Here is a 25,877-nt window from a genome sequence, read left to right as displayed (position 1 = left end):
AAATTACTTGCAGAGAATTTTGTTGTAATTCAAAGAATTAATTCCCAGTTTTCTGCCTTGTAAGTTTGGATTTTTGACATCTATGTAACAATAACAGTCTGCACTTAGAGAGCATTTACAATTTCAAAATACTTTAATGTCTTTTATCCACAGAACAGTTTTATGCCGCAGCAGCTATTGTTACCCTTGTTTTACACTTGAAAAGGAAAACACAAGAAGGTTAAGAGACTTGGCTTGCATAACAGACATAACTACAGGCACAGCTGAAAGGAGGATCTAGTCTTTCCTAAATGTTAGCCCAAGACCCTTCCTGGAGCCTCTTCTTTCTTCTTTTAAAACTTCTTTTCTCAAGGCCAGTTGTTTAAGTAGCAGCTGTCTTGATTAAAAATCTGCATGCATATGGTCAAATGTATATCTTTTCCGTAAGAGTACTTTGCAAATCTTACATTTCCCTCCAAAGACCTGGGTTCAAGAAGACTCTCCCTACTCCTCAAAGCAGAACACCCACACACCTTGGGAACTGAAAGTTAACAGCCCAAAAGTACTTTTGATGACCTCCTTTCATTGTAGACCCAGCTGGAGAAGGGTGTGTGTGTGTGTGTGTGTGTGTGTGTGTGTGTTCTACTTGTTTTTTGGCTTTGTTGTTGTTGAGGTGTTTTGTTTTGTTTTACCTGCAGCATATTTATATTGGGAGCAATTTATTTGATGATGATTGCGGACCTTGTAAAAGCTTGAATTTCAGATTTACTTATAGTTTCATTGACATTTATTTCACAGGCCCAGCCAGTAGGTAAAGGGTCATTTTGTGGTACAAAGTAAAGAACTGCACCAACCCCACCCAGGTAATCACTGTACGTTCAGATGGAACACAGTCCTGCAGTATAACTCTGTGGTTCTTCAATATTGGTTCATAGGACATGTGGATATTAAAATGCACTCAGCTGCCCTTTGAGTCAACCCATAGTTTCAGTATCTTTTACTTAAAGGATATTAGAGCCCAGGACATTGTGGTAGAATTGGGAATAATTCATATAAGCACAACAAACCACATGAATAAAATAGTAGTAATGCACTAACAAAGACAACAATGTTGGGAGCGTAACATTATTATTTTTAAAGATTGATGGCAAATTACAGTAAATGTTTCCTATAATGCTATATAGATGTTTCTCTAATACAAGGTTTCAGGGGGCCCAGCTAGAGTGCTGCAGCTTGTTTTCAACTATATTAAATCACTTTATCAATATACTTCAGTTTTAACAAAAGCTTTTCTAAAGCATACTGGAGACCTGACTTCTAAAACAGATTTATGGGAAGGGTTCACTATGCTAAAAGGCAAACTTATTTACGGTATAAAAAATTCATGTTAAATATTCTTGGTCATATATGTTTAATGTTTCCTTCTTGTTTCATTTTAATCCTCATTTTACTTTTGTTTGTTTGTTTAACTAATAGACACCTTTCCTGTGGTCCCTCTAGCCTAGCAGTATACACCTGACAGGGGCGCTAAGTGGTGGTGTACTATGGAATGGCATATTGATCCTCCTGGAGTAGTCCTTCAGAAGCTAAGGGATCTTCCCACAGCATCTTTATACCATCATAGTTCTTTGAGAGAAACAGTGCATTGTAGAAAATTCACAAACCATGTGTGTTCCTAATTCTGTTGAGTATCTGTTTATATCTTTCCGCCTATATTATTTTTGGAGGAAGTTCAAACATTTACTCACTTTTGCATGAAGTCAAAGGTAATTCTCATATATAAAATGTGCTTTTGAAAACAAAATCTTAGAGTTCCAGGATTTAATGCACAAGTCTACATTTCCCTTTGCGTAACTTCGGCGCTCCCGTAGATTATAATCACATATCCTTTCTTGGCTTTCACCTTTCTAATACCATGAGCCTCTGGTTTTACTTCTGAACTCTTCTTGTAACTACATTTTCCCTTAGTTGTTTTCCTTGCCTTTTGCTGTGTCCACTATATATCCCACAGAAGGTATCTTTATCACCCAACCTCTCCATGAAAATAATATCAAGGGAAGAAAACTGAAACCTTAGTATTTACAGGCATAAAAGTTCATGATTTTTAGTGCTATGTGAGTCAAGATGCCATTTTAACTGTACTAAATACTCTAGAATGCTCACAAATGAAGCAGAAGAGAGCTTTTGCCCTTGAGAAACATCCTGTTCGACAGGAGAGCTAGAGGAAACACGCATACATGCCCACAATGCAAACTCGCATGCAACCAACTGGCATACAGAAGTAGAGATAGGATGCTTAGGTGATTAAGAGGCTTAAAAGACAAAAGATGAAAAGATGATTGTTTATTATAGAAGTAGTTTGAGCTGGGCCTTGAGAAACCAGAAAAATCAATCCAAGTTGACCTTAAAGAGCGCATATTTAGGAGAATGGACTAATAGAGTAGTGGGGGAAAATGCAGATGGTAATAGCCTAAGTGGTAAATGGATAATGAAGCAATAGAGGCAGCAGATGGAGACAGCTTGGCAAGGAAAGGAAGGAGATAAATAGTATGATAACTAGGTTGAGGGGCAGTTGGGTCATTTTAGTTGTTTTTTTGTTTTTCGTTTTTTTAAAGAGAGACTTGTGCTTGTTTGAAGATGAAGAATAAGAAACCAGTAGAGAGGGAGACATTGAGAATGCCAGTAAGAAAAGAGAGAGTGAAGAGACCAAAGTCTGGACAAGAGAAAAGAGGAGGGAGGAGCCTCAGAGAGAAACTGGGACACGGAATTTTATGGCACACTGAGTATGAGATTTTGATATTGTGGAAATGAGAGGTAGGAGTTCCAAAAGAGGACCCAGTAAGTGTTCCATGGATGCTACTATCTAGCCCGATTTTGTATTACTATTGTTGTTACTGGGTTTTTTTAAAGATTTTATTTATTTATTTGAAACAGCGTGAGAGAGAGAGAGCATGAGTGGGGGGGGGCAGCAGAGAGAGAGGGAGAAGCAGACTCCCCACTGAGAAGGGAGCCAATGGACATGGGGCTCGATCCCAAGACCCTGAGATCATGACCTGAGCCGAAGGCAGATGCTTCACTGACTGAACCACCCAGGCGCCCCAGTATTATTGTTACTACACGTAGTGAGTTTTGCTTGTGAGAAGAAGTTTTAATTTGATATTATTGAAGATTTTCCGGGTTCCTTAAAGATAGAAATTAAAGGCAATAGCAAATAGGACAACCCATGAGAACCGGTGCCCCTGCGGGCTGCTGCTTTTCCCCAAGGCCTGGAACATGAAGCTGTACAACCCCCTCAGTACTCTCAACTGTGGGATAGGTGCGCCGTAATATAATTGCCTGTATCAAATGCCCGGTAGGTTGATGTCAAGATTTTAGACAGCCATGACTTCCCTGTCTCTGGGGACTTACATTCTAAGACACAAAAGTGGGTGCTGGATAAATTGAGCCATGTCAAGCCCTCCTGCCACCATCCCAGTATAGAAGATGTGATCCTAATAATCTACATAGAACTAACATCTAGCATTGTCTAAAAATATAGAAAAGAGGCATCCCTGCCGTGTGCTGCCAATTACATGTTCTAAAATACTGGCCAGGCGATAGTTCAGCTTTTAGGTAGTAGGTGACCATCTAAAACCACTTGGAAACACATCAAAACTCTTATGACAGTTCATGATTGTGTGTGTGTGTGTGTGTGTGTGTGCACGCGCGTGCAAGCTCTGCATGCCAATTTAGAGCTTAGAACCATATCTTTTGGAACAGCTTTATTGAGCTATAATTTACGTACTGTATAATTCACTGATTTAAAGTGTGCAATTTAGCAGTTCTTAGCATATTCAGAGTTGTGTAGCCGTTATCACTATTTAGTTCTAGAACATTTTCATCACACCGAAAAGAAACCTCATAGGCGTTGGCAGTTACCCCATATCCCCACTTCTCCCCAGCCCCTGGCAACCACTAATCTATTTCCTGTCTTTATAGATTTGCCTATGTGTACATTTTATATAAATGGAATCATATAATATGTATTCTTTTGTGTCTGGTTTCTTTCAGTTAACATAATGTTTTCAAAGTTGGCCCATGTTGTGGCATGTACTGATATGTCATTCCTTTTTATGGTTGAATAATATTCCACCGTGGGAGTATATCATATTTTGTTTATCCACTCATCAATTGATGGACCTTTTGTGGATTTTCACTTTTTTTGGTTATTATGGATAATACTGCTATAAGCATTCATGTACAAGTTTTCATTAGAACACCTGTTTTCAGTTTTTTTGAGAGGCCAAGGGTAAAAGGGTGCCAATTTCTCCATATCTGTCAACACCTGTTATTGTTTATCATTCTTATTTTAGCTATTCTAGTGGGTATGAAGTGGTATCTCATTGTGGTTTTAACTTGCATGTCCTTGGTGACTAATGATATTGAGCCTCTTTTCCTGTGCTTATTGGCCATTTGTATTTCTTCTTTGAAGAAACATCTATTCAGATCCTTTGACCATTTTTCAATTGGTTTATTTGTATTTTTATTGGTGAGTTTGTTAAGTCTTCATAATGTATTCTAAATACAAGTCTCTTTTCCAATATATGATTTGCAAATGTTTTCTCCCATTCTGTAGACAGTCTCTTCACTTTCTTGATGATGTCCTCTGAGGCACAAAAGTTTTTAATTTTGAAGAAGTCAAATGTATCTATTGTTGCTTTTGTTGTATGTGCTTTTGATCTCATGTCTAAGAAACTATTGCCAAATCCCAGGTCACAAAGATTTATGCCTGTGCTTTCATCTGAGAATTTTATAGGTTTAGTTCTTAAATGTAGATATTTGGTCCATTTTGAGTTAATTTTTGTATATATGGCATGAGGGAGTGGTTCAACTTCACTCTTTTGCTTGTGGATATCCACTTGTCCATCACCAGTTCACTGGTTGAAAAGGCTATTCTTTCCCCCATTGAATTATCTTGGTGCCCTTGTTGAAATTCAGTTGACCATAAATATGACGTTTTATTTCTTCATTTTCACTTCTATTCCATTTGATCTATATATCTACCGTATAATACCAGTACCATTACTGTAGCTTTGTAATAAGTTTTGAAATCAGGAAGTGGGAGGCCTCCAGTGTTTTCCTATTTATTTTTTTAAGATTGCTTTAGTTATTCTGGGTTCCTTGAATTTCCATATGAATTTTACCTCAGCTTGTGTATTTCTGGAAAATGGGAGTTAGAATTTTGGTAGGGATTGAATTGAATCCATAAATCAGCTTAGGAAGTATTGCCATTTTAATAATAGTATATCTTAAAGTCCATGAATATGGGTGTTTCCATTTATTTAGGCCTTCTTTAATTTCTTTCAATGATGTTTTGTATTTCTCAGTGTACAAGTCTTGCAACTTTTTAAAAAAAGATTATTTATTTATTTATTTATTTATTTATTTATTTATTTATTTATTTTAGAGAGGGAGCCAGCGTGAGCTGGGTTGGGGAGGGGCAGAGGGAGAAGGAAAGAATCTTCAAGCAGGGACGCCTGGGTGGCTCAGTGGTAAAGTATCTCCCTTCAGCTCAGATCATGATCCTGGGGTCCTGGAATCAAGTCCTACATCAGTCTCCTTGCTCAGCGGGGAGCTTGCTTCTCCCTCTGCCTGCTATTCCTCCTGCTTGTGCTCTCTCCCCCCACCGACAAATAAATAAATAAAATCTTTTTAAAAAAATTAAAAAGAATCTTCAAAGCAGACTCCCCACTGAACATGGAGCCCAATGTGGGGCTCCATCCCAGGGCCCTGAGATCATGACCTGAGCTGAAACCAAGAATTGGACACTCACCCAACTGAGCCACTCAGGCACCCCAACTTGCAGCTTTTTTTAAGCGTATCCCTAAGTTTTTTTTTAATTCTTTTTGATGATATTATAAGTGGAAATCATTTCTTTAATTTCCTTTTTTGACTTTTCATTGCATGGTCCATATTTATTCATTAACCTTTGAATATGGTGTTGTTGGGGTTTTTTTGCTAGTGGCAATACTATTTTCTTTTAAGAAGGTGTTTTATACCATGTTGACCCATGATTCTGAGTCAGTTCAAGTTTTTACCAATGAAATTCAAAGAGATTGACTACTTCATGTACCATTGGTAATAATCCACAGACTGACATTCTGCAAACACAATTTGTGTTTCACAGTATGAGATTGTATATCAAGTCAGGAGAGCCTGAAATTTGGAAACTAATGTTTGTGAATACTACTTAGTGGTCATTGTAACACACCGGAAGAACTGTGAAATCTAAAAAAAATTTTTAGGAAAGTGGAAATCCTTATGACAGAACTTGAAGAAATACTTCTAAGATGAGAATTATGTCTTTTAAACAATAATATGTTCAACAAACAGATACACAGGGTCAAATGCAATTCAAAATTCGCCTTTTAATTAATGGTGAGATTTTAACAATACCATTTCACTTCTGTCTGGGAAGATGCATGTAATACTAGAGGGGCTACTGTACTGGAGTCTGAAGTCTTTCAGTGTCTGGACGTAATTGTTTACACTTACACACTAATGTATTTCTCAAGTGTAATATTCACTAATGGACTTTCCCACACAATCAGCTGTCTATTATCAGTGTCAGGAAGGCAGAGGTATTTTATTTCTAAACACATTTTATTCTCAGTTAATCCCCAAAGGTCTCCGTGTGGAGATGTTTCAGTTCTTCCTCCCACTAAACCTTGTACCAAAATGTCAAAATAAATGATCAACATTACTAAATAAGTTATCAAGATTACTAGTTTGTTAATTCATCGAAACAATATTTACCAAGTTCCTACTAGGTACAAGGTTCATTCTTCCTTTTCTTTCTCCTGCATACTCCTGGGTTATAGAACCGATATAAAAAAACATGTGCAATACACCGTCTGGAAAATCCCTTCCTGAAGAACTGAGTTGAATACATATTTTTCTTCAACAGTTCATATAAAGAAAATTATACATGGCTACTTCTTAGATGGGAAGGGTAGGATAGGTTTTCACTGACCCCTTTATATCTCTTCACAGCTTTTGATCACAGGAATTCGGGGTTCATTTCCCCTCCTCATTTTGTTCCAAGCACTGATACTCTAAATTTCATAATGATTTGTTAACTATGAAACAATTACTGTGTTTGAAGGAACAGAAGGGAGACGGTACTTAACACATGAGACACACACTAAGACTAATTCAGGTGAAAGGCCATACCAAAGGTATTTGTTGATATCTTTTGAGGGTTTGGGACATGCCATAGGATGACATGACGGGCAAATATAATCTTAAGGCATGTTTCTTTTTCATCCCTTTGGACAACATTCCCTTCAGTTAATAAAGCCGGTATCTTCTTTGCTTAGATACATTTTATGGAACTTGCAAACCCCTTAAAAGACTGCTAAGATTGCTATTACGGACAATACCACAGCCTTTAACCTGGTCATTTTTACATGAGGACCTGATATGAGAATCTTTTTAATGACCACATGTCAGTGTCTTCTACTCATGTTGCGCCGAGTTTTGTGCAGGATGATTAAATCCAGTCTAGCTACCTTAAATAGAAAAAATAAATACGTGTATGTCCAGAATAGAGTTCCTTACCCCTATCTTATAAGGACAATTTTGTTAATAATTATGTTCTTAGTATTCAGGTATGTGTCTGAGTCTAGAGATAATGAAGTCTTGGTTTAGTCAATACAGCCACTGCACACAGTGTCTGTCACCAATTCCGGGCCTCTGTATTTACCTTCCAGGTAGCTTGACCTTTTCCTTTTGAACTAAGCAACTGTCCGTTAGCATGCCATCCTTCCACACGGCCCATCTGCCATTGGTTTTTCCCACTCAGCAGTTGATGCCTGTGTTGCAAGCTATAAAGAGAGTGTTTAGCTCAAACTAAATTGGTGGATATTGGTGGGACTGTGCTAATGACAGTACTGCACAGTTTGATATGATCCGTGGCTGTTTGCTCTTCCTCTTACATTTCTGCAAGGGAGTGTTCTGCCCCTGAAGAATACGGTCTTCCAGGACCTTCTGATATGCTGTAGCAATCTAAGTGATTAAATGACAATTAAAACATTCATGCTACAAAATCCCTACCTTAGTGCCGTATTTTAGGACCGCTGCTGACACTTTGCAAATGAGGGATCAAAGTCCAGGTTAAGTTTGGCCAAAATTATTCCACTTCCTTATCCTGGCGCAGAATGTCTTCCTGAAATCACATTCCGTATTGTTTGTCTGCATGTCATTTTCTTCTCTTTAGTTTTCCCCTTTGAGCTACATTAAGGAAAAAAAATGAAATAGTAAATTAACTAAGAACCACTATGTTGTAACCTGTAACAAATTTCGAGAGAAGATAAAATGGAGCGGGCTATTTAGTGATGTAGATTGCTAACAGGGAGACGTCCCCCTTTCTGATGCACTCAACTCTAAAGGTTAGAGGCTGAAAAATTTTCCATCTGCAAGCTGTGAGAATTTCTCTTTAATACCAAATTGCAGCAGCTAGCTTGCTATGCTATTTTTATTTAAATTATAGTCCACATGTTCATTCATGTTGTCATGTCTCTTCACCTATCTTGTTTTAACTATGATGCAGGCTCTCAAAGGGTAAGACCACCTTTTAAAATCATTTTTGTAAATGACTTAGTATATATGCTTCAGATATTTACTAATGCTAGTAACCAGGAAGCTCCAACAACACAACTTCACAAGTTTCTTTTGATTTAGTGAATAACATTTAAGTAGCCTCATTATGCAGTATATGATGCTATAAAGTGCAGAAGGAAGACATGGTGTAGCATTTGGTAAGGCTCATATATAAAGGTTAATGTCCATCAGCCAGTTTTGCCCTGATTTTTTAAAATGACAGTGTCTGCATTCATTAAATGCTGTTTGTAGCACCTTTAAAATAGTGCTTGTAGAACCTAATTTTAAATTATTTTATATTTATAATAGTGTTTGAACAACCACATGATGCATTTTAAGAAGTGATAAGAGCCCCTGATGAGGATAGCGATTGAACAAACTGAACATTAAGTTGAGAACAGAAGTATCTGCATAAACACGGTCTATTAATTGTCTGCTCTTTGAAGACATCTGTCAGCTCCAGGACCTTAAGAGTTAAATGCATAAACAATCCTTTGGGCACAAGACCGTTCTGTCTCACATGGGAAAAAGTAACTTTCAGTGAAAAATAAGGTCCTCGGTTGGTCATCTATCATCTCAAAGGGCATATTTTATTATAAATGTCAATTCCACAAAATTATGTGTCCTGTAATACATAATTATGTTCAAAATTGCATTTGAAATCTATTATTAACAGTTAACAGTGAACATTCTTAAAATAGTTATTACTCTTGGCCTTAACACAAAAAGCAATAATGGAGGTCTTTTAGGGAGTTAAAAGCTAGAAGGCATTGGCCTCTGAATAAAGCCACTGCAGGTGTGTTTCTTAATGGGCTGTTAATTTTATAGCAAGCGAACACAAAGGACAGAGACCATGTGTGTTTTTAAACTGTGTTTGGTGTGGAGAAAGAGTTGATGGCTGAAAAATATAAAGGCAGTATGAAATGAGACCAAATTGAATTTTCCCTCTTAAAGTGTGATCCTTGTGGCTTAAAACCAAGGCAAACTAATTCTTGCCCCTCCTCTTCTATCCTTTCCCTCCCCACCACCACTTAACAGAGAATTCTACAGAAACAGAGAGTAAACTAGCACATCGGAAATAATTAGAAAATACGGCAATAAATAATAAAGATCTGCTTGTTGAAACTCCACATCTTCTCACACTAACCAGCTCCTTCTAGGTTTCTTGTTTTTGCTACTGGCATTGTCTGAGTCACCCAAACTCAACGACCATAGGGTCAGTTTTGACCCTTCCTTAGCTGCCATACCTAGCATCCCAGTGCCCTGAGAACCTTGCTTCTCAATGTGTAGGCTGTGGACCATGTAGCATGTGCATTACTTGGGAACTTGTGAGAAATATCTGACCTCAGACCTACTGAATCATAATCTGCGTGTTAGCAAGACACCCTGCCTTCAGCACATTCAGGTTTGAGAAGCGCCGGGCTATAATCTTCCTGTACATTGTCTTCTTTCTTTTTTTCTCTTTGAGAAAATAACTTTTATTATTATAAATCAGTCTCTTTATATTTTAAATATATTTTTTGTAAAATATATGTCTTCAGATTTTACTTTTTAATTCAGAGTGATGACTCTTACCTTTTAACATAAGCATTTAGTTTATTGCTCTTTATTTTATTATGATTTATCTTCCATCTTCTTTATGTTTTCTAATTGATCCATCTAGTCTGTGCCTTCCCTTTCTTGCCTTAGTTTAGATAAATTATTTTTATCTCAGTATTACTTTCTCTATGCTAGTTTGAAAAATAAATTTTTGTTTTTTAGGATTTATGCTTGAAAGTACAATAAGATTTTTAAAATTCATAATAATCTGAAGTTCATTGAAATTTCTGTCACTCTTTAGGATAACCCAGTTTTATACTTCCTCAATAATATGTGATTTTTTTAAACTTTATTGAGGAAAAATTGACAAGTATAGTATATATTTAAAATATACAACATGCTGATTTCATATACCTATACAATGTAGAAATGATTAAAAAGGTCAAGATAATTAACACATCCATCACCTCATATACTCAACTTTTTTGCTGTGGTAAGAATGCTTAGGATCTACTCTCAACAACATTCCAGTATATAATACTGTGTTATTAACTATAGTGCCCATGCTCTATGTTCGATTGTCAGAACTCTTCTTAAAACTAAAAATTTGTACCCTTTGACCTACATCACCCCATTTCCCCCTCCCTCCAGCACTGGCAGCCATTCTAGTTTCTGTTTCTATGAAATTGGCTCTTATTCTTTATAGATCCCACACATAAGTGATACCGTGCAGTATTTGTCTTTCTCTGTCTGGCTTAGTTTACTTAGCATCATGCCCTCCAGATTCATCCATGTTGTTGCAGATGGCAGGATTTCCTTTTTTTTTTTTTTGGCTGAATAATATTTGCTGTGTGGGTATATATACATACATATATACACACAATGGAGTGTTTTTATATACGTATTATATGTTGTATATTACACACACATCACATTTTCTTTATCCATTCTTTCATCAAAGGATATTTAGGTTGTTTCCTTATCTTGGCTATTGTGAGTACTGCTGCAGTGAATGTGGGTGTACAGATACATCTTCAGGATCTTGATTTCAGTTCTTTTGGATATATACCCAGAAGTGGGGTTGCTGGATCATATGGTAGTTCTATTTTTTGAGCACCTACCATACTGTTTTCCAAAACAATTGTACCATTTTGCATACCCACCAATAGTATATAAGAGTATAAGGGTTCCCTTTTCTCTACATCCTTACCAACATTGTTATTTCTTATCTTTTTGATAATAGCCAACCTAACGGGGTATGAGGTGATATCTCATTATGGGTTTGATTTGAATTTCCCCAATGATTAGTGATGTTGAGCACCTTTTCATATACCCGTTGGCCATCTGTATGTCTTTTTTGGAAAAATGTTCAAGTCCTTTGCCCATTTTTAAATTGGATTATTTGCTTTTTTTGCTATTGAGTTGGAATATTTGCTTTTTTACTGTTGAGTCACATGAATTGTTTATATATTTTGAATATTCACAGCTTATCAGATATATGGTTTGCAAATAATTTTCTCCCATTCTGTAGGTTGCCTTTTCAATTTATTGATTGTTTCTTTTGCTGTGCAGAGCTCTCTAGTTTGATATAGCTCCACTTGTTTATTTTATAGTTGACTGGAATGGACTTATCCCATGTGAACTGTTGAGCCCACCCTAAATTGAGATCTTTATGTCATTTCACCTGAATTATTGCTCCATAATTCTCTATTATTCTTGTGTTTCCGTGCTCTAAATCATCCTACCTTCTGACTCAAGATCAGTCTTTCTAATGTATCCAGATATTTCCTCTCTTCTTCAAAACCTTTAATGGCTTTCCATCCTTTACTCAGTAAACCCTCAGGACTGGCATTCAAGGCCCTAGGATGCCATCATTTCCCTCCAGCCCTATCTGCAACTGTTCCTCTCTATAAACACATACCGTACACCGTAGCTTTACAAGTTTCTCTCCTCTTTGTTTTGGTACAAAGTGTTCCTTTCCTGTGGAACATTCTTCTGAACAGCTCTGTTGAAATCTTCTCCCTCCTTTAAGGCCCATCTTCAATACTACTTCCCATAAATACCCTTTTCTCATTCATTCATTCATGCATTAAATAAATATGTATGGAGAACATACTGTTTGCGTACATTCTTCTAGTAACTGAGGATAAAGGAAGGAACAAAACAGCCACAGCCTCATGGAACTAATATTCTACTGGGAGAAAATAGGCAATAAACAAGTAAGACATGGTATGTTAGGGGGTGATAAGTACTAAGAAGAAAAATAAAGATAAAGGGCATAGAGACAGCTAAGAATGAGGAGTATCCTCCAACCAAATAACCTTTACTCCTTTGAATACCTAGAGCACTTATTTTCCTTTACAACATGATTATTTGTGCACTGGTCCTATTTCCTCTCATATATTCAAAGCTCTTTGAGAGCAAGAACTACATCTTGTTCATCATTGTATGTCCTGTAGCTACCCAGACCACGCTCAGTAAATAGTGGTTAATCAAATGTTTCACGTGTATTGAGTTTGAGAAGTTCTTTGTGGACTCCGGGAAACAAACTGAGGGCTTCAGAGGGGAGGGGGTGGGGGATTGGGATAGGCCGGTGATGGGTAGTAAGGAGGGCACATATTGCATAGTGCACTGGGTGTTATACGCAACTAATGAATCATGGAACATTGCATCAAAAACTGGGGATGTACTGTATGGTGACTAATATAACAAAATAAAAATTATTTTAAAAAATGAATCAAATGATGGAAATAAATGCAATAATAGTTCAAGAGAAGGAAGAGGCTTCTTGGAAGATTATTTGATTTGGGTAAGGCCTTGAAATATGGGTAGGGTAGGAAGGGAGAAAGAGCTTAGTAAGTCATTTTGATGTATTTGTGCTGAAAAACTAAAAACCATTGCTTTATAAGTTAAGATTAATATTATGTACAATTTTCTTTACCTTTAAAACCAGTGTTTCAGAAGGGACGGGCAATAGACACTGGAGAAGTTGACATTGGTGCACAGGTCATGCAGACCATTCCGCCCGGCTTATTCTGGCGTTTCCAGATTACTATCCACCATCCTATATATCTGAAATTCAATATTTCTTTAGCCAAGGACTCTCTGCTGGGAATTTATGGCAGAAGAAACATTCCACCTACACACACTCAGGTATTTGATGTTACAGGTATTTTCTTGACCCTTTTAGAGGGTGGTGGGATGAATAGTTCAGGGTTCGTGACTCGCAAAGTATGTGGGAGCCAAAGATAAAGGTAGACAATGTTTGTAATGGGCAAATACCCGAATTAATCACACTCAAACAAATGAAAAAGAAATGACGTTGAGAAAAAAGCAATAGCATTTAGCAGAGCAAATTCAGAAAAGAAAGTTTAAGAAGATATTCTTAAAACTTGAATTCTGTTTTCTGAAACAGGATGATCATGAGCTTTCCCCGCCCCCTCATCTTACTTAGTTTTTGGGTCCACACCCCCTTAGCTGGTTCCATATGGCCTTGACCCCTTGTCCCAGTGAAAAATGCAAATCAATAAAGGAAATGAGTCTAAAAGGGAGGTTTTTATCTTACAGGTAGAAATTTTTCTTGTTTTTGTTAATAATAACTCAAATATGTAAAACCTCAATGGTTTACAAAGCCCTTCTATAAATGTTAGCCACCTGATTTCCCTCGTTTTTTTTTTTCCTTATCTCTTACTTGCATGAACCCACTTGGGGCCCTGATCCATCTAAGAAGTAGCGTAAGGAATCATAACCATCAGGGGATTGCTTTTTCTCCAACAGATATGACTGTAGTCCAGACATTACCTTCTGGATGGGAATAGGCAGGGAATTAGAATGCCATTCAAATGTGACTCTTAAAAAAATGTCCAAGGAAATGTGTGCCATGCGCTTGTCCACTGATTAGGGGAAAAAAGGAGGGGGTCCTTTGAATATTTAAATATGCTACCACAAAGGTAGTAAAATATAATGAATGTTCTCAAATTTTTGACTGTTAACTTGTTTTAAAAACTGTAAAACTCTTGAATTTGTAGAGAAGATCATGGTCACATTTTTGAGGGTAATGTGTGGTTTCGAATATCTTTTATCTGATACTTTAGTAAAATATCAAAATTCTCTTGCCTAATACTAAATCAGATTTTTTTCTATTTCTTGGTTTACTTATTTTTAGACAATTATTTTGAATACTCCAAAACTGAGAGGTTTATGACATTTATAAATATAGTGGGTTTTTTTTTCAGAATTAGTAATATACTTTTGTGTTTAAGTATGCTTAAGAACAAATAACTTCTTTTGCTTTGCCTACCTCAAAGAAGTATGAAGTATGAAATAGGGCAATTGAAGTTAAAGTTGTTCATTAGTCTAGAAGTACAAGTAGTGGCTCATATTTGTGTGTGTATTTGTTCCAGTTTGATTTTGTAAAACTGATGGATGGAAAACAACTGGTCAAGCAGGACTCCAAGGGCTCTGATGATACCCAACACTCCCCTCGGAACCTGATCTTAACCTCACTACAGGAGACCGGTTTCATAGAGTATATGGACCAAGGGCCTTGGTATCTGGCATTTTACAATGATGGAAAAAAAATGGAGCAAGTATTCGTGTTAACTACAGCAATTGGTAAACTGCCTTGACTATGATTTTAAATTAACAGTATAGTTCTAGAAACAGATAGTGATTAAAGTGATACAGATGTTGTTTAAACTCATTGCTCGTTCTGCTTTAAAGTCATTATTCAAGATAGGTCACTATGAGAAAGGCTTATATTATTGTTGTCATTAATGTTGTTTAAATGCTGGTTAAGATTTTTTAAATGCTCCATTATTTGCTGTTATTGTAGGACACTTGCCATGTACCTTTTTTATGTTTTCAACAGGAATAATTACCTGGATAATAATATTACCAGGGCTGCATAGATGAACAACTTCAACGAAAGAGGGAGTAAGCAAGAGAATCTCTGTTAATTCAAGAGCCATTAGAAAAGGAGAGGCGGATAAATGTCTCAAAATGGAAAAACTAGCATCAGTCCAGTTCTTCTTTAGAACAGCTGGTTCTAGAACCATTATGCCTTGAAAATACAACCTAATATTTAGAGAAGAGTCTTAGGGACAATAACTTGGGTCACTCAAAGCCCTTTCTTTTAGAATTTTTTAGCCCTGAGGGGAAACATCTCATAGACACAGTATTTTATTGTGTGAATTTTCCTAAAACACGTCTTTTAAAAGAAGAGAAAATATTTTACAGCTGTCAGTTTTCTATACAACTCTCACCACTTTATCCTTTAGTTAACCTGTTCAACCATATGTTTAAGAAGATGTGTTGACTGTTAATAGATATACCATCTGCTCTTTAGAGCAATTACGTTCTATTTTTACTTGATGCTGAAGACCTTGAGTCAGTAGAGAATGGTATTCCAGCCATAAGATTATCAAAACTTTCCTCTAAAGTAATCAGAAAGGCTATAAAAATGCACTGACGATTTTTTCCCCTAGAGAAAAACTCAGTGATTTTATATCTTCAAAAGACAATGTATTTGTTAAATTAGAAAAAAAATATTTTAAGTCATGACACTATTTTGCAACGCTCACAGGCTCAATGGAGCAGATTTAATAGATACACCTTTCATGATATTTTTCTGTCAAGGCCCAGTTTTGATAATGCAATTGCCAATGAGTTATGAGAAGTTAAGTTTCTCCCAAGAAATCAAGCAGTTAGAAGATCTAAAATATTTGTGAAGATTTTCTCCCTTCCTGTTATCCTTACCACTAAGCTCAAGTTAAAACACTAACCCAACTATTAACCTTTCAAAAATCAATAGACCCAGAAACATGCTTGAAGTTTTTTCCCCTCCCTTACTTCCTCCCCAAAAGAAGCTAACCTTTGAGGTAGAATTCCTATTATCCGGATATCAAGCTGTCAGTATCATATGCAACAAAGTGTTTGCTTTTTCCTTATGCTAGTCAGTTTTTTTTAATTCTCCTGAAGCAACAGAAACACTTCTCCTGCAATTCCACTTGAAGAGAATCCAAGTAAATTTCTGAAAAAAACGAAAGGTATTAGGTTATTACTCTAAATTCTCCCCATTCATTTTTTATGCTTTTATAATTTATCCTAATTATAGTAAAAAGAGGCTAATATATTTGCTTAAACAATTTAAGCTTTGTATAAATTTAACTATGCTAAATGCTGCTCATTCTCTCTTTCATGATAATGTTAGAATCAGTTGATTGATCTTAACTGTATTTGGTCTGCTACTAATAAGGATCAAGACAGTATTAACAACCAACATTTATTGAATGACTAATACAGGCTAGCCACTGGCCTATATTAATATATATTATTTTCCAGTAGTATAGACAGAGTTGTCAATATCCCCTAATCTCAGCCAACCTGCTCTGTAACATGATAATATATACCATTTATGGAGTGCCATTCTGCCCCCAAGCACTGTACCAAATGCTTTACATTCAATTATCTTGTTTGATTCTTGTCACAACGCTGATAGCATAGGTGTAGTGATATTTATATAATAAATAAGGAAATGGAGGCTTGGAATGAGTAAATAATCTGATAGACTCTCACAGCCAGCAAGTGGCAAAATTGAGATTTGAGACACCCAGTATGTCTGATTCCAAAGCCCAGGCCCTTTTTACCAAAATTATTCCATCAGACTATTCATTACCTTTAGTTTCTCCCTTAAGAAAACCTGCCAGAAGCAAAACCCATCATCAGTGTGGATGCAGATACCAGGGGGCTTTAGACTGTAGAAGAACAGACTTTTATGCATAGAACTTTAAAATCCTTCTCAAGTCTAATGAACTGCCGTCAAGGAAGTGATTCTGAAGTAAGATTAAAAAGACAGGAGGCAAAATTTCACGGAGGCCAACGTAAAGAGAAAATCACATTCTTTTTCACCTGTGGTTACTTCCGTGCTCCTGCTGTAGCCATCCTCCTCCCAGTGTCTCTTTCATACCTGGTGGAGGTGGCAGCTTCCAGAACCCCCTATATTGCCTTCTCTTCTCGCTTGCATTGCTGGTGTTGAGCTCTGTGCAGCAGTGTGGGCCCAGGGACAGATCTTAGATAAGTCAATAAGATGGAGGGATTTTTATTTATTTTGATAGCAAACTTTATTAAACATTTTTTCTACAATAGCTACGTTCCCACAAGCCCGCTTCCATAAAGTTGTCAATAGGAGCCAGTGTGAAATTGAATTCAACTACATTTGCCTTTGAAAGCGTCCTCCGTGGCCTCCTATTAACCCTCCAGGGCAGGGGAAATCCAAATGTAGATCTAAGAAGTGCCACTACTGCTTGTACAAGAAAGATGTATAATATAGAAAGTAGAGAAATGATTGTTCCATCTCTGAATGAAAAAAAAACTCTGTGCCTTTTCATAATGACCTGCTAAATAAATGATTTATGAAAATAACTAATGTTTTAATAAGTTAAAAATCGGTGGCTCCATTCCTGCCAGACCCGTCATAGTTCAGTAAAGGCCACACATAAATTTCTTCTCCAGCTCTGCTTTCAAACACAGGGATCGGAGGACAGATTATCATAAACCTGCAAAGAGCCATCTGATGTATTCACACGGGGTTGAGAAGAAGAATGTCCTCCGAGTGATAATAAGGTGGCTCTCCACACAGCCACTGGATTCATTCTCAGCTTTCTAAGAATTCCCCGAATAAACTAGATACCGCTTTCTTCCTCTCACTTTTATTCTACCCACGGCCGAGCTCCAAGTCTAGATCAGAAGTTGTCTAACCGTGGAAGTTTACTCTCTGAAGCATTGGTTCTCAGTGCTTTAAGGCGGTGACCGTCTACAGGGTCACCTGGGGTTTTTGTTAGAATGTGGATCACTGGGCTGCGTCCTTCAGCTTCAGTAGATCTGGAATGAAGCCTAGGCATCTGCATTTTAAGTGCTCCAGGTGATCCTCCTGATACCCCTGGTCAGAAGGCCACAGTTGAAGAAATGCTATTTCTTGACCCTCATTATAAATTCTCATAGTTGAGTGGAAGATGCCAAGACCACTTCCTAGAATATCTCCTTCTAACTGGAAATAGCTTATGCAAGTGAAACTAGATGAAGTGGATAATTTGGATTGAAAAGGAGAAACTGGTACATACGAGAAGTATGAGTTTAATGGGCCAGAATATAAAACTTTGAATCCAAGAATGCTAAGTATGGAAAACTTCCAGAAGCAGTAATGAGAAGACAGTTTAAAAAAAAAAAAACTGAAAGAAGAAAGCACACATACCATAATAGTTCATGGACTTGGAGTTTGATTTTATTATACTCAAATACAATTTTAAACTAGAAATAATTATTGTCATTGTCAGAGTCTGACTTTTGTATAACTTCATACCTTTTCAGCCAAGTTACTTACCACAAGACTTATCAAAGTTCTGTCGCACCGCACATTGTCATGTCACCAGAACTACCTATGGACCCCTTCAAAGCCTTCTCAATTCCCCCGAAACCTATTCTTCTCTCAGAATGGATTGAAGGGAAATTAGTGGCAGAGAACTGATAAGCATTTACAGTCAAGAAAGCATTTCTCAACAAAATACTTAGGTTCTAATGCTTTTAGTGGTGGTGAATTTAATATGAACACTTACTTTAAAAGCCTTCCATTGTCACTTATTAATGAAAATGAAATACTGATTATCATATTTAAGCTGTCAAGATGGTAGATTAAACATTGTAAGATGCTAGAGAAGAAATTTTTTATTTGCTACAACCTAAATTTGAAAAATAAACAGTAGACTGAGTCTTTTGGGTTGCAATTTTAAGCCTGTTTTGCTTTTGAGAAATGTCCTCTAATCCAGGACATTTTTAGCTTTGTCGTGAACGTCTCATAAGAATACAATTCATCTAGACCCTTTATGCACTTTAGAGATGAGGTTGGTTTTTAGTTTCACTCTCGAATAGCCAATTCAGCAATTCCAGGGCCCTTTTAATAATTTGGTACTGCACGTGACATCTTACAAAAATCTTTGCCATCTGATTTTAAATAGTAAGCACTCCAAGACAGCAGAGGGCAAGATTGTTACAAACCCAGAGTTCTTGGAATTAAAAAAAAAAAATTAAGGATACTACAGCTTGGAAGTTTGCTCATTTTTTTTTTCTTTTTCTATTACTAGAAATAATGGATGACTGTTCAACCAATTGCAATGGAAATGGAGAGTGTATCTCTGGCCATTGTCATTGTTTTCCAGGATTCCTTGGGCCTGACTGTGCGAGAGGTAATGTTGCTCTGTTACTCCAGTTGGTTTAGGGAAATATTTGTCATTTGAGAACTCAGGATCAGTAGCAATAGGAGGAAGAGGAGAAGTGGCAGTAGTAGCGACAGCGACAGCAACAGCAGCAGCATCCACCCCCCCACCACCACCACCACAACCAAAAGTTGAGCACTTACTCGGCCAGACACTGTTCTGAACACTCCGTTACCTCTTCGGATTCATACTTACAGTGATAGCCCGGTGAGGTAGATCTACTGTTATCCCAGTTTATTGGGCAAAGAAACAACCTCAAAGAGGTGAAATAGTCAGGGTTACCTGACAGGTGGAATTTGTACCTAGGTCGTCTGTAACTGCTCATACACACACCCATGTAAACTCGAAGGGATAGGCAGCCACCAAACCGGGAGGTAGCTTCAAAAAGTAAAGACTGGCAAGTCAGAAGTTAAACTTGGCAAACTTTACAGTTTCCTAGACTTGCCCATAGTTTAATTCTTGAAAAGCTTTAGGTAACTCACACCGTGTTTCCCCATAGGCTTACAGTTATTACCGCAGAGATGCTTTCTGCTCATTTTCAGTATATTCTTACAGTTCTCAGTCTGCTAATACTTTAATCTCAGGTTTCCCAGGCGCTCAGTTTCCTTAGATTAAATTCTGCTCAGCTGAGAATTCTATAGCACTTGCTAGCTTGCCAGGAGCACGATAGATCTTGCAAATATGGGGATTAGGAATAAAGATGATGGCTGGTATTAAAAATTGAGTGAGACAGAAGATGTAGGCCCTGCCCTCAAGGAGCCCATAGTTTTAATAGGGAGCCAACAGTGACAAAGCAGAGTAAATATTCTAATAAAGGTCTGCACGAGGTGTCATGGGAGTAGACATCTCTCCAGCATAAATCTATTTAAATGTACAACTTTTTAAAGATAACACTTTATAATATGAATAACTCTGCTATTTATCAGATTTTACATTTTTCAGGTTTTTCTTTCTAAAAGTAGCATGCATCTGTTTGAGGGAGAAAAGACATAAGAGAAAAAAAAACCTAGCCTGAAATAATAATAATAATAATAATAATAATAATAATAATAATAAATAGTTGTTTAAGAGTATGGTAAGATCAAAAGCAAAGACTTGACATAATTTTTATATTTTTATCACTTATCCTTACTCCACTCCCATAAGAGGAAAAATGCTATTTGTAATCACAATCACGTGTCTATTTAATAAAGGCTAAGACAGAAATAGTACAAATTTTTGCCTGCAATATTATACAAGAATCAATAGAGAATTGCCCCTTTGGAGATTTTAAAAGCATTCTGAGAACACTACAAGTTCATTTGCCAACCTTCAGATTCATGCCCTGTGCTGTGTGGCGGGAATGGAGAATACGAGAAAGGACACTGTGTCTGCCGAAATGGCTGGAAGGGGCCAGAGTGCGACGTTCCAGAAGAGCAATGCATTGACCCAACATGCTTCGGTCACGGCACCTGCATCATGGGAGTCTGCATCTGTGTGCCAGGATACAAAGGAGAAATATGTGAGGAAGGTCAGAGCCCCATTTTCGTCTCTTGCTTCAGGCTTTTCTCTCACTGAGCTGTCCAAGTGTCGTTGTGTGCTTCTAGTAGAAACGCAAGTCGTCTTTGCAAGCTGTAAATGTTCAATGTCTTTAGTACACGGAGCAGAGGGCTGGAGTCGGGGGAGTTCGTGTCTCTTCTGACAGTCTCTAATATTAACACGAGGCTGTGTCTGTGACACTTGCAGAGCGGTAAGGAAAAATGGTGCTTTCCCCCTCCTTTCTAACACTATTTTGTAACTTGAGAATTTCCATATTGGTGATATTAGGTGTTAATTCGTATACTTTCATTATTACATGGTACATTAGGCTACATCTTACTTTAAAGCACATGATAAAAATAATAATATACGCACATTTGGAACCATTTCGTTGAATGTTTTCTTTGGGAGCGATTTGTAATTACCGTTATTATCATTGCTTTATATTATTTATTTTTACATACCTCATGCTGAAACTTGACCTCCATGCCTAAGGAAGCCAGCTTACCACTAATGAGTTTCAAGGCAGTGCCTTTATATTATAATTCACCCCAAAGGAACCTTTACGCACACACGCACAAACATAGCTTGAAATGGCAATAGTTTTCTCATTTAAAGAGACACATTGGAAAATAAGTTTACTAGTAATCAGACCTTTTTCATGCCACATTCCTCAAATAAGACTGATTTCAGAAATAATATTAAACCATTACCATGGGAGATGGTCTCATCACAACTGTTGTTCAGGAAAGAGGCTGCTGAAAATGCACTATAATTGCTTTTTAAAGATGGCTCATTAAGACTATTACACAGCATTCTAAAGGGTTTAATCTCATTCTGCTCCAAGAGTTTAGCTTTCCACCTCCTGTTAGCAATAGTAGACTTTTGGTGTGAAGATTGTATCTGTTCCATTGAATGACACTGGGCCTAGACAGGGCACCAGAGTACCTCTGGAAACTGTTTTTACGGTGATCCAACCTCAATCATTGTATTTAAGTTGTAAATTCAGATGTTATGTGGACGTGTTCACCAAAACGTGGCATCTCTTACAACTTCTACAGTTTGCCATGAAAGTGTGTGACCTAATTAATTTAGACCCTTTTAATTAAAATTTGGGAGAAAAATAGCTTAGCTTACATTTCACTTCTAGGGATCACTAAGAAAATTTGTAGAATAACCAAGATAGCAAGGAAGAATGCTCACCATATTTAACAGGATGAATTTGTCAAATACAGTAGAAAAAAATGTTTTAAGTCAAACATCACAGACCGGAAACTCACAGGCTAAACTGGGCTTATGGACGGTTTTGTTTGGGTCACACAGTGGTGACGGTGGTAATGTTTTTTGTTTGTTTGTTTGTTTGTTTAATGTGATCTATTTGCTAAAATTTAAAAATAGAGAAGTGTCCTATAAAAACTTCTCTTTTGGGTCTCTTGAACAACTGGAAAATCTGATAACCCTGGGCCCTCGTTCCTACGTGGTGACGATCACCTGGAACCAAGCAGCAGCAGTTTCTGTTAAACTGGATACTTCTCCCAGTTCACTCCCAACACACGGGCTTTTTCCGTCCAGTTCACCTCAGTCGTGGAGGCTGCCTGCTGGCCGTATGACTTTGTGCCTCTGATTTAAGGGACTTACCTACTCATTGAAGGTGGCCTTTTAATAAAATAAACTATACTAAGTTAAATCTTACTTTGTTAAAGTTGTTGTGTTTTAATATAACAAAATGGCCTCCTTCTAAAACAATATTCTGTACTTTTAGACTTTCCCTCTCACTCCAAATAATGAACGAAACCAAATTAGATGTACCTTTTAGTATTTATTTGCTGGTTAGCTCAGGTAGTAGAGCATTGTGCTAATGACCTTGAGGTTTGGGGTTAATTATAATAGCAATAGCACTAATTATAATAATGCTTAGTTAGGCTTACTCTGTTCCAAGACTGTAGGCCACACCCAAAACTGGACCAGTCTTGCGAATGAAAGCAGGTTTTTATTAGTCCGTTTCCATTCCTGGAGAAGTAATTCAAAGCATACATCCTCATTATGGGGAGTTATTTTAGTCTCATCCTATTTGTATCCGGAGAGCAGAAATTTGTAAATCAACCTTTTTTTTTCCCACGGAATGGTCACTCAATTAAAAACATAAAACAATTTTCCCCAAGGCAAACACAGGGATCTACTCCTACGAGTTTATAGCTTTGTTAGAATGTGTCCAAAAATTTCCGAACTCACAGAATCAGAGACAAATAGAAGTACGTCTGTGATATTCTAAAACGTTGAAAACTACGTCACAGCATCCTGATGGAAGGAGAAGGCATGAAAAAAAAAGCTTTAATAATTTTTAAAATTAGGTTTACAAATGTTGCATTTTCAGTGCTTCCAAGAAATTAATGAAAGATTATAATAAATTCATTATATTGTATGATTTCACCCAACAGCAGTCAGCTTACTTAATACCTAATAATCTAAGCTTTAAAAAAGATATGTATGTTTTAATATTTTATATATTTACATATAAATATTTTTCTATTTGTAGACATATTTTTATATATGGTATATTTGTATATTTTATATACTTATTTTATATTCTCTGTATAATTACTATGTATATCTTCTTCTCGAGTCACATCAAGTGAAAGCCATTTCTTAGAGCTATGATTCCAGTTTCAAAAAAGACAAGGAAGGACTCCCTCAAAATTCTTGGGCTTTTTTGCAAAGCTGAGGAATTCCTATTGACGGCCCACACTGTTGCACCCACCCATATGTGTGGGAGTACTACACACTATTCACAGTTTTATACAACAGATGTGTAGTTTCCTTCATCTTCTAATTTCAGGATGCAACCTTTATGATACCCTCCCATATTTTGAAGTGTTAATAATCTTCTGGTTTGAATCCAGCCTTTGCATGAGACATTTTATTACCTAATTAAAACAGTATTAATGACATAGTAGGAAATCAGTGTGCGTATCTCAGTTTCATTACCCTAAGCTATACAGGCCACACCTGGTCACTTTTAACCTTTTTTCCTCCTTTTTTGGCACCTTCAGAGGACTGCTTAGACCCGATGTGTTCCAGCCATGGCATCTGTGTAAAAGGAGAATGTCACTGTTCTACTGGTTGGGGAGGAGTCAACTGTGAAACCCCACTTCCTATATGTCAAGAGCAGTGCTCAGGACACGGGACTTTTCTTCTGGACACTGGAATGTGCAGCTGTGACCCCAAGTGGACAGGATCTGACTGCTCAACAGGTACATTGAAGTTACCTCTTTCTCCTTCCTCCACTCCCAGATCCTCACTGGTCTTTGCCTTAAGGTGGTAGTTCTCAAAGTCTGATCTATATGCCTTCATGGATCATGAGGGACTTCCAAGTATTTCCTAGGCTAGTATTTGACTGGGTTTTCATAAGCAACATACTCCTGGACTTGTAATTATATCTTTCGTTGCCGTCAGTGTGGACTTGAACCTCTATCCTCATTCTGCATTCTCCTGCAGTCATTTCATCCTTTCCCATGTCTCCTACTGTCAGTTCTCTACAGGTTATTTCAAATCAGTATCCCCCCCAAACTCAAATAATCCTTCATTTCCAGTCATCTGCTGAGTATTTCCGATGGGTGTTCCATCACTTAGAAACAGAACTTAGCTCAGGAACTCTATTTGTACCTTTCCATATTGCTGCCCAATTACTATTCCCACAACTTGGCTTTCCTTTTCCTATTCCTTACCTTAAAATCAGCGATAGATCTCCACTGTCTAGAAATAAAGTTCAGATATCTTCGCCTGTTATCAAAAGCCCACCAGAAGCTGTTCCAAGTCTCTGTCTCCAGCCCATCTTCTACTTCTGCTTCCTGCATAAATCCCTCCTTCTGCGAAAGGACTCATATGCTCTGCTTAGTCCCAGTACCTCACACGTTCACGCTTTTCTCTGTGCCCTTTCCTCAGCAAGGAATGCTGGTCCCTTTCCACCTATGAAAATCCAAGCCATCCACCAAGACCAACTGCAGTTTTAACTATTCTATAAAACCTCTCCTGATCACATCGAGAAGATCCTCTGAAATCCTGCCGTACTCATTGCTAGAGAGTAAAAATGGCATCGTGATGTAGCTATTTGTGTATATGATTTGTTTTTCCACCGCCTAAACTAAAAATAATGGATCATTCTTTATACTTTTTTCCCCTTATCCTCAGGCCATGTGCTCATTAAATGAGTAGAATTAATAAATAATAACTCCTACAGAACCTCTGCCTATGAATTTTGTTGAGGATACAAAATGCCACGTGCAAAACAGGAAAGATTAGAAGCTCTGTGAGACTTCTCGTACCACTGAATTCATTTATGAACCAAAAAGTCTGTAGTCTTGTGCTGTACAGAAACAAGAAAATCCCTCTGTTAAGAGCATTAATTCTAACAGCATACTTCACAAAGTTTTGTTGCCTCACATAGAAATAATATGGTAAAGAGAATTGCATTTTACAGTTTCAGAAATGGATAAAATGATAAAGACAATGTAATAATAACTAAAATGCAGACCTGAAAAATTATTCATTTAGTTACCGAGCAAATGTATGTGTGCCTGCTATGTGCTTGGCATGATGCTTGGTGCTGGGGATATAGTGGCGAACAAGATGGATAGGGCTCTTGCACAAGAGAAGCTTATAGTCTAGTGGAAGAGACACATAGAACAGGCTAGAAGATGGTTAGAGAAAGAAGGTAGCTGGGTACCGTGGCTCTAACCTGATTACTGAGTTATTTGCTAAACGCTGTTGCACCCCTTTCAGCCCTTCATGTGTCGGATAGAGTGTGCGTAGAGCTTCAAGTTTAAAATAAGAGTATTAACAATTGTATTATTACTAAAGCACACACTCACGTAATTATTATGTAATAGGCACTACGTGTTGTACATATATTTTTTTAATCTTCATAATAACCCT

At 37.2% G+C, this 25,877-nt stretch overlaps 1 protein-coding gene across 2 annotated transcripts in view; it reads left to right on the top strand.

The window, feature by feature from the left end:
• Positions 1–25,877, top strand: part of TENM1 (teneurin transmembrane protein 1) — a 759,525-nt gene that overhangs the window by 486,930 nt on the left and 246,718 nt on the right. For both annotated transcript variants that reach the window (XM_044391612.3, XM_057314228.1), the window contains 5 exons: positions 13,112–13,311; positions 14,562–14,772; positions 19,296–19,397; positions 20,743–20,937; positions 23,996–24,196. In XM_044391612.3, coding sequence (XP_044247547.1) covers positions 13,112–13,311; positions 14,562–14,772; positions 19,296–19,397; positions 20,743–20,937; positions 23,996–24,196 — 909 coding nt within the window. The remainder of the gene's footprint in view (positions 1–13,111; positions 13,312–14,561; positions 14,773–19,295; positions 19,398–20,742; positions 20,938–23,995; positions 24,197–25,877) is intronic.

This window comes from Ursus arctos, chromosome X (assembly GCF_023065955.2).
Source record: "Ursus arctos isolate Adak ecotype North America chromosome X, UrsArc2.0, whole genome shotgun sequence".
Taxonomy (NCBI): domain Eukaryota; kingdom Metazoa; phylum Chordata; class Mammalia; order Carnivora; family Ursidae; genus Ursus; species Ursus arctos.
This window is presented reverse-complemented; position numbering and strand designations above follow the sequence as displayed.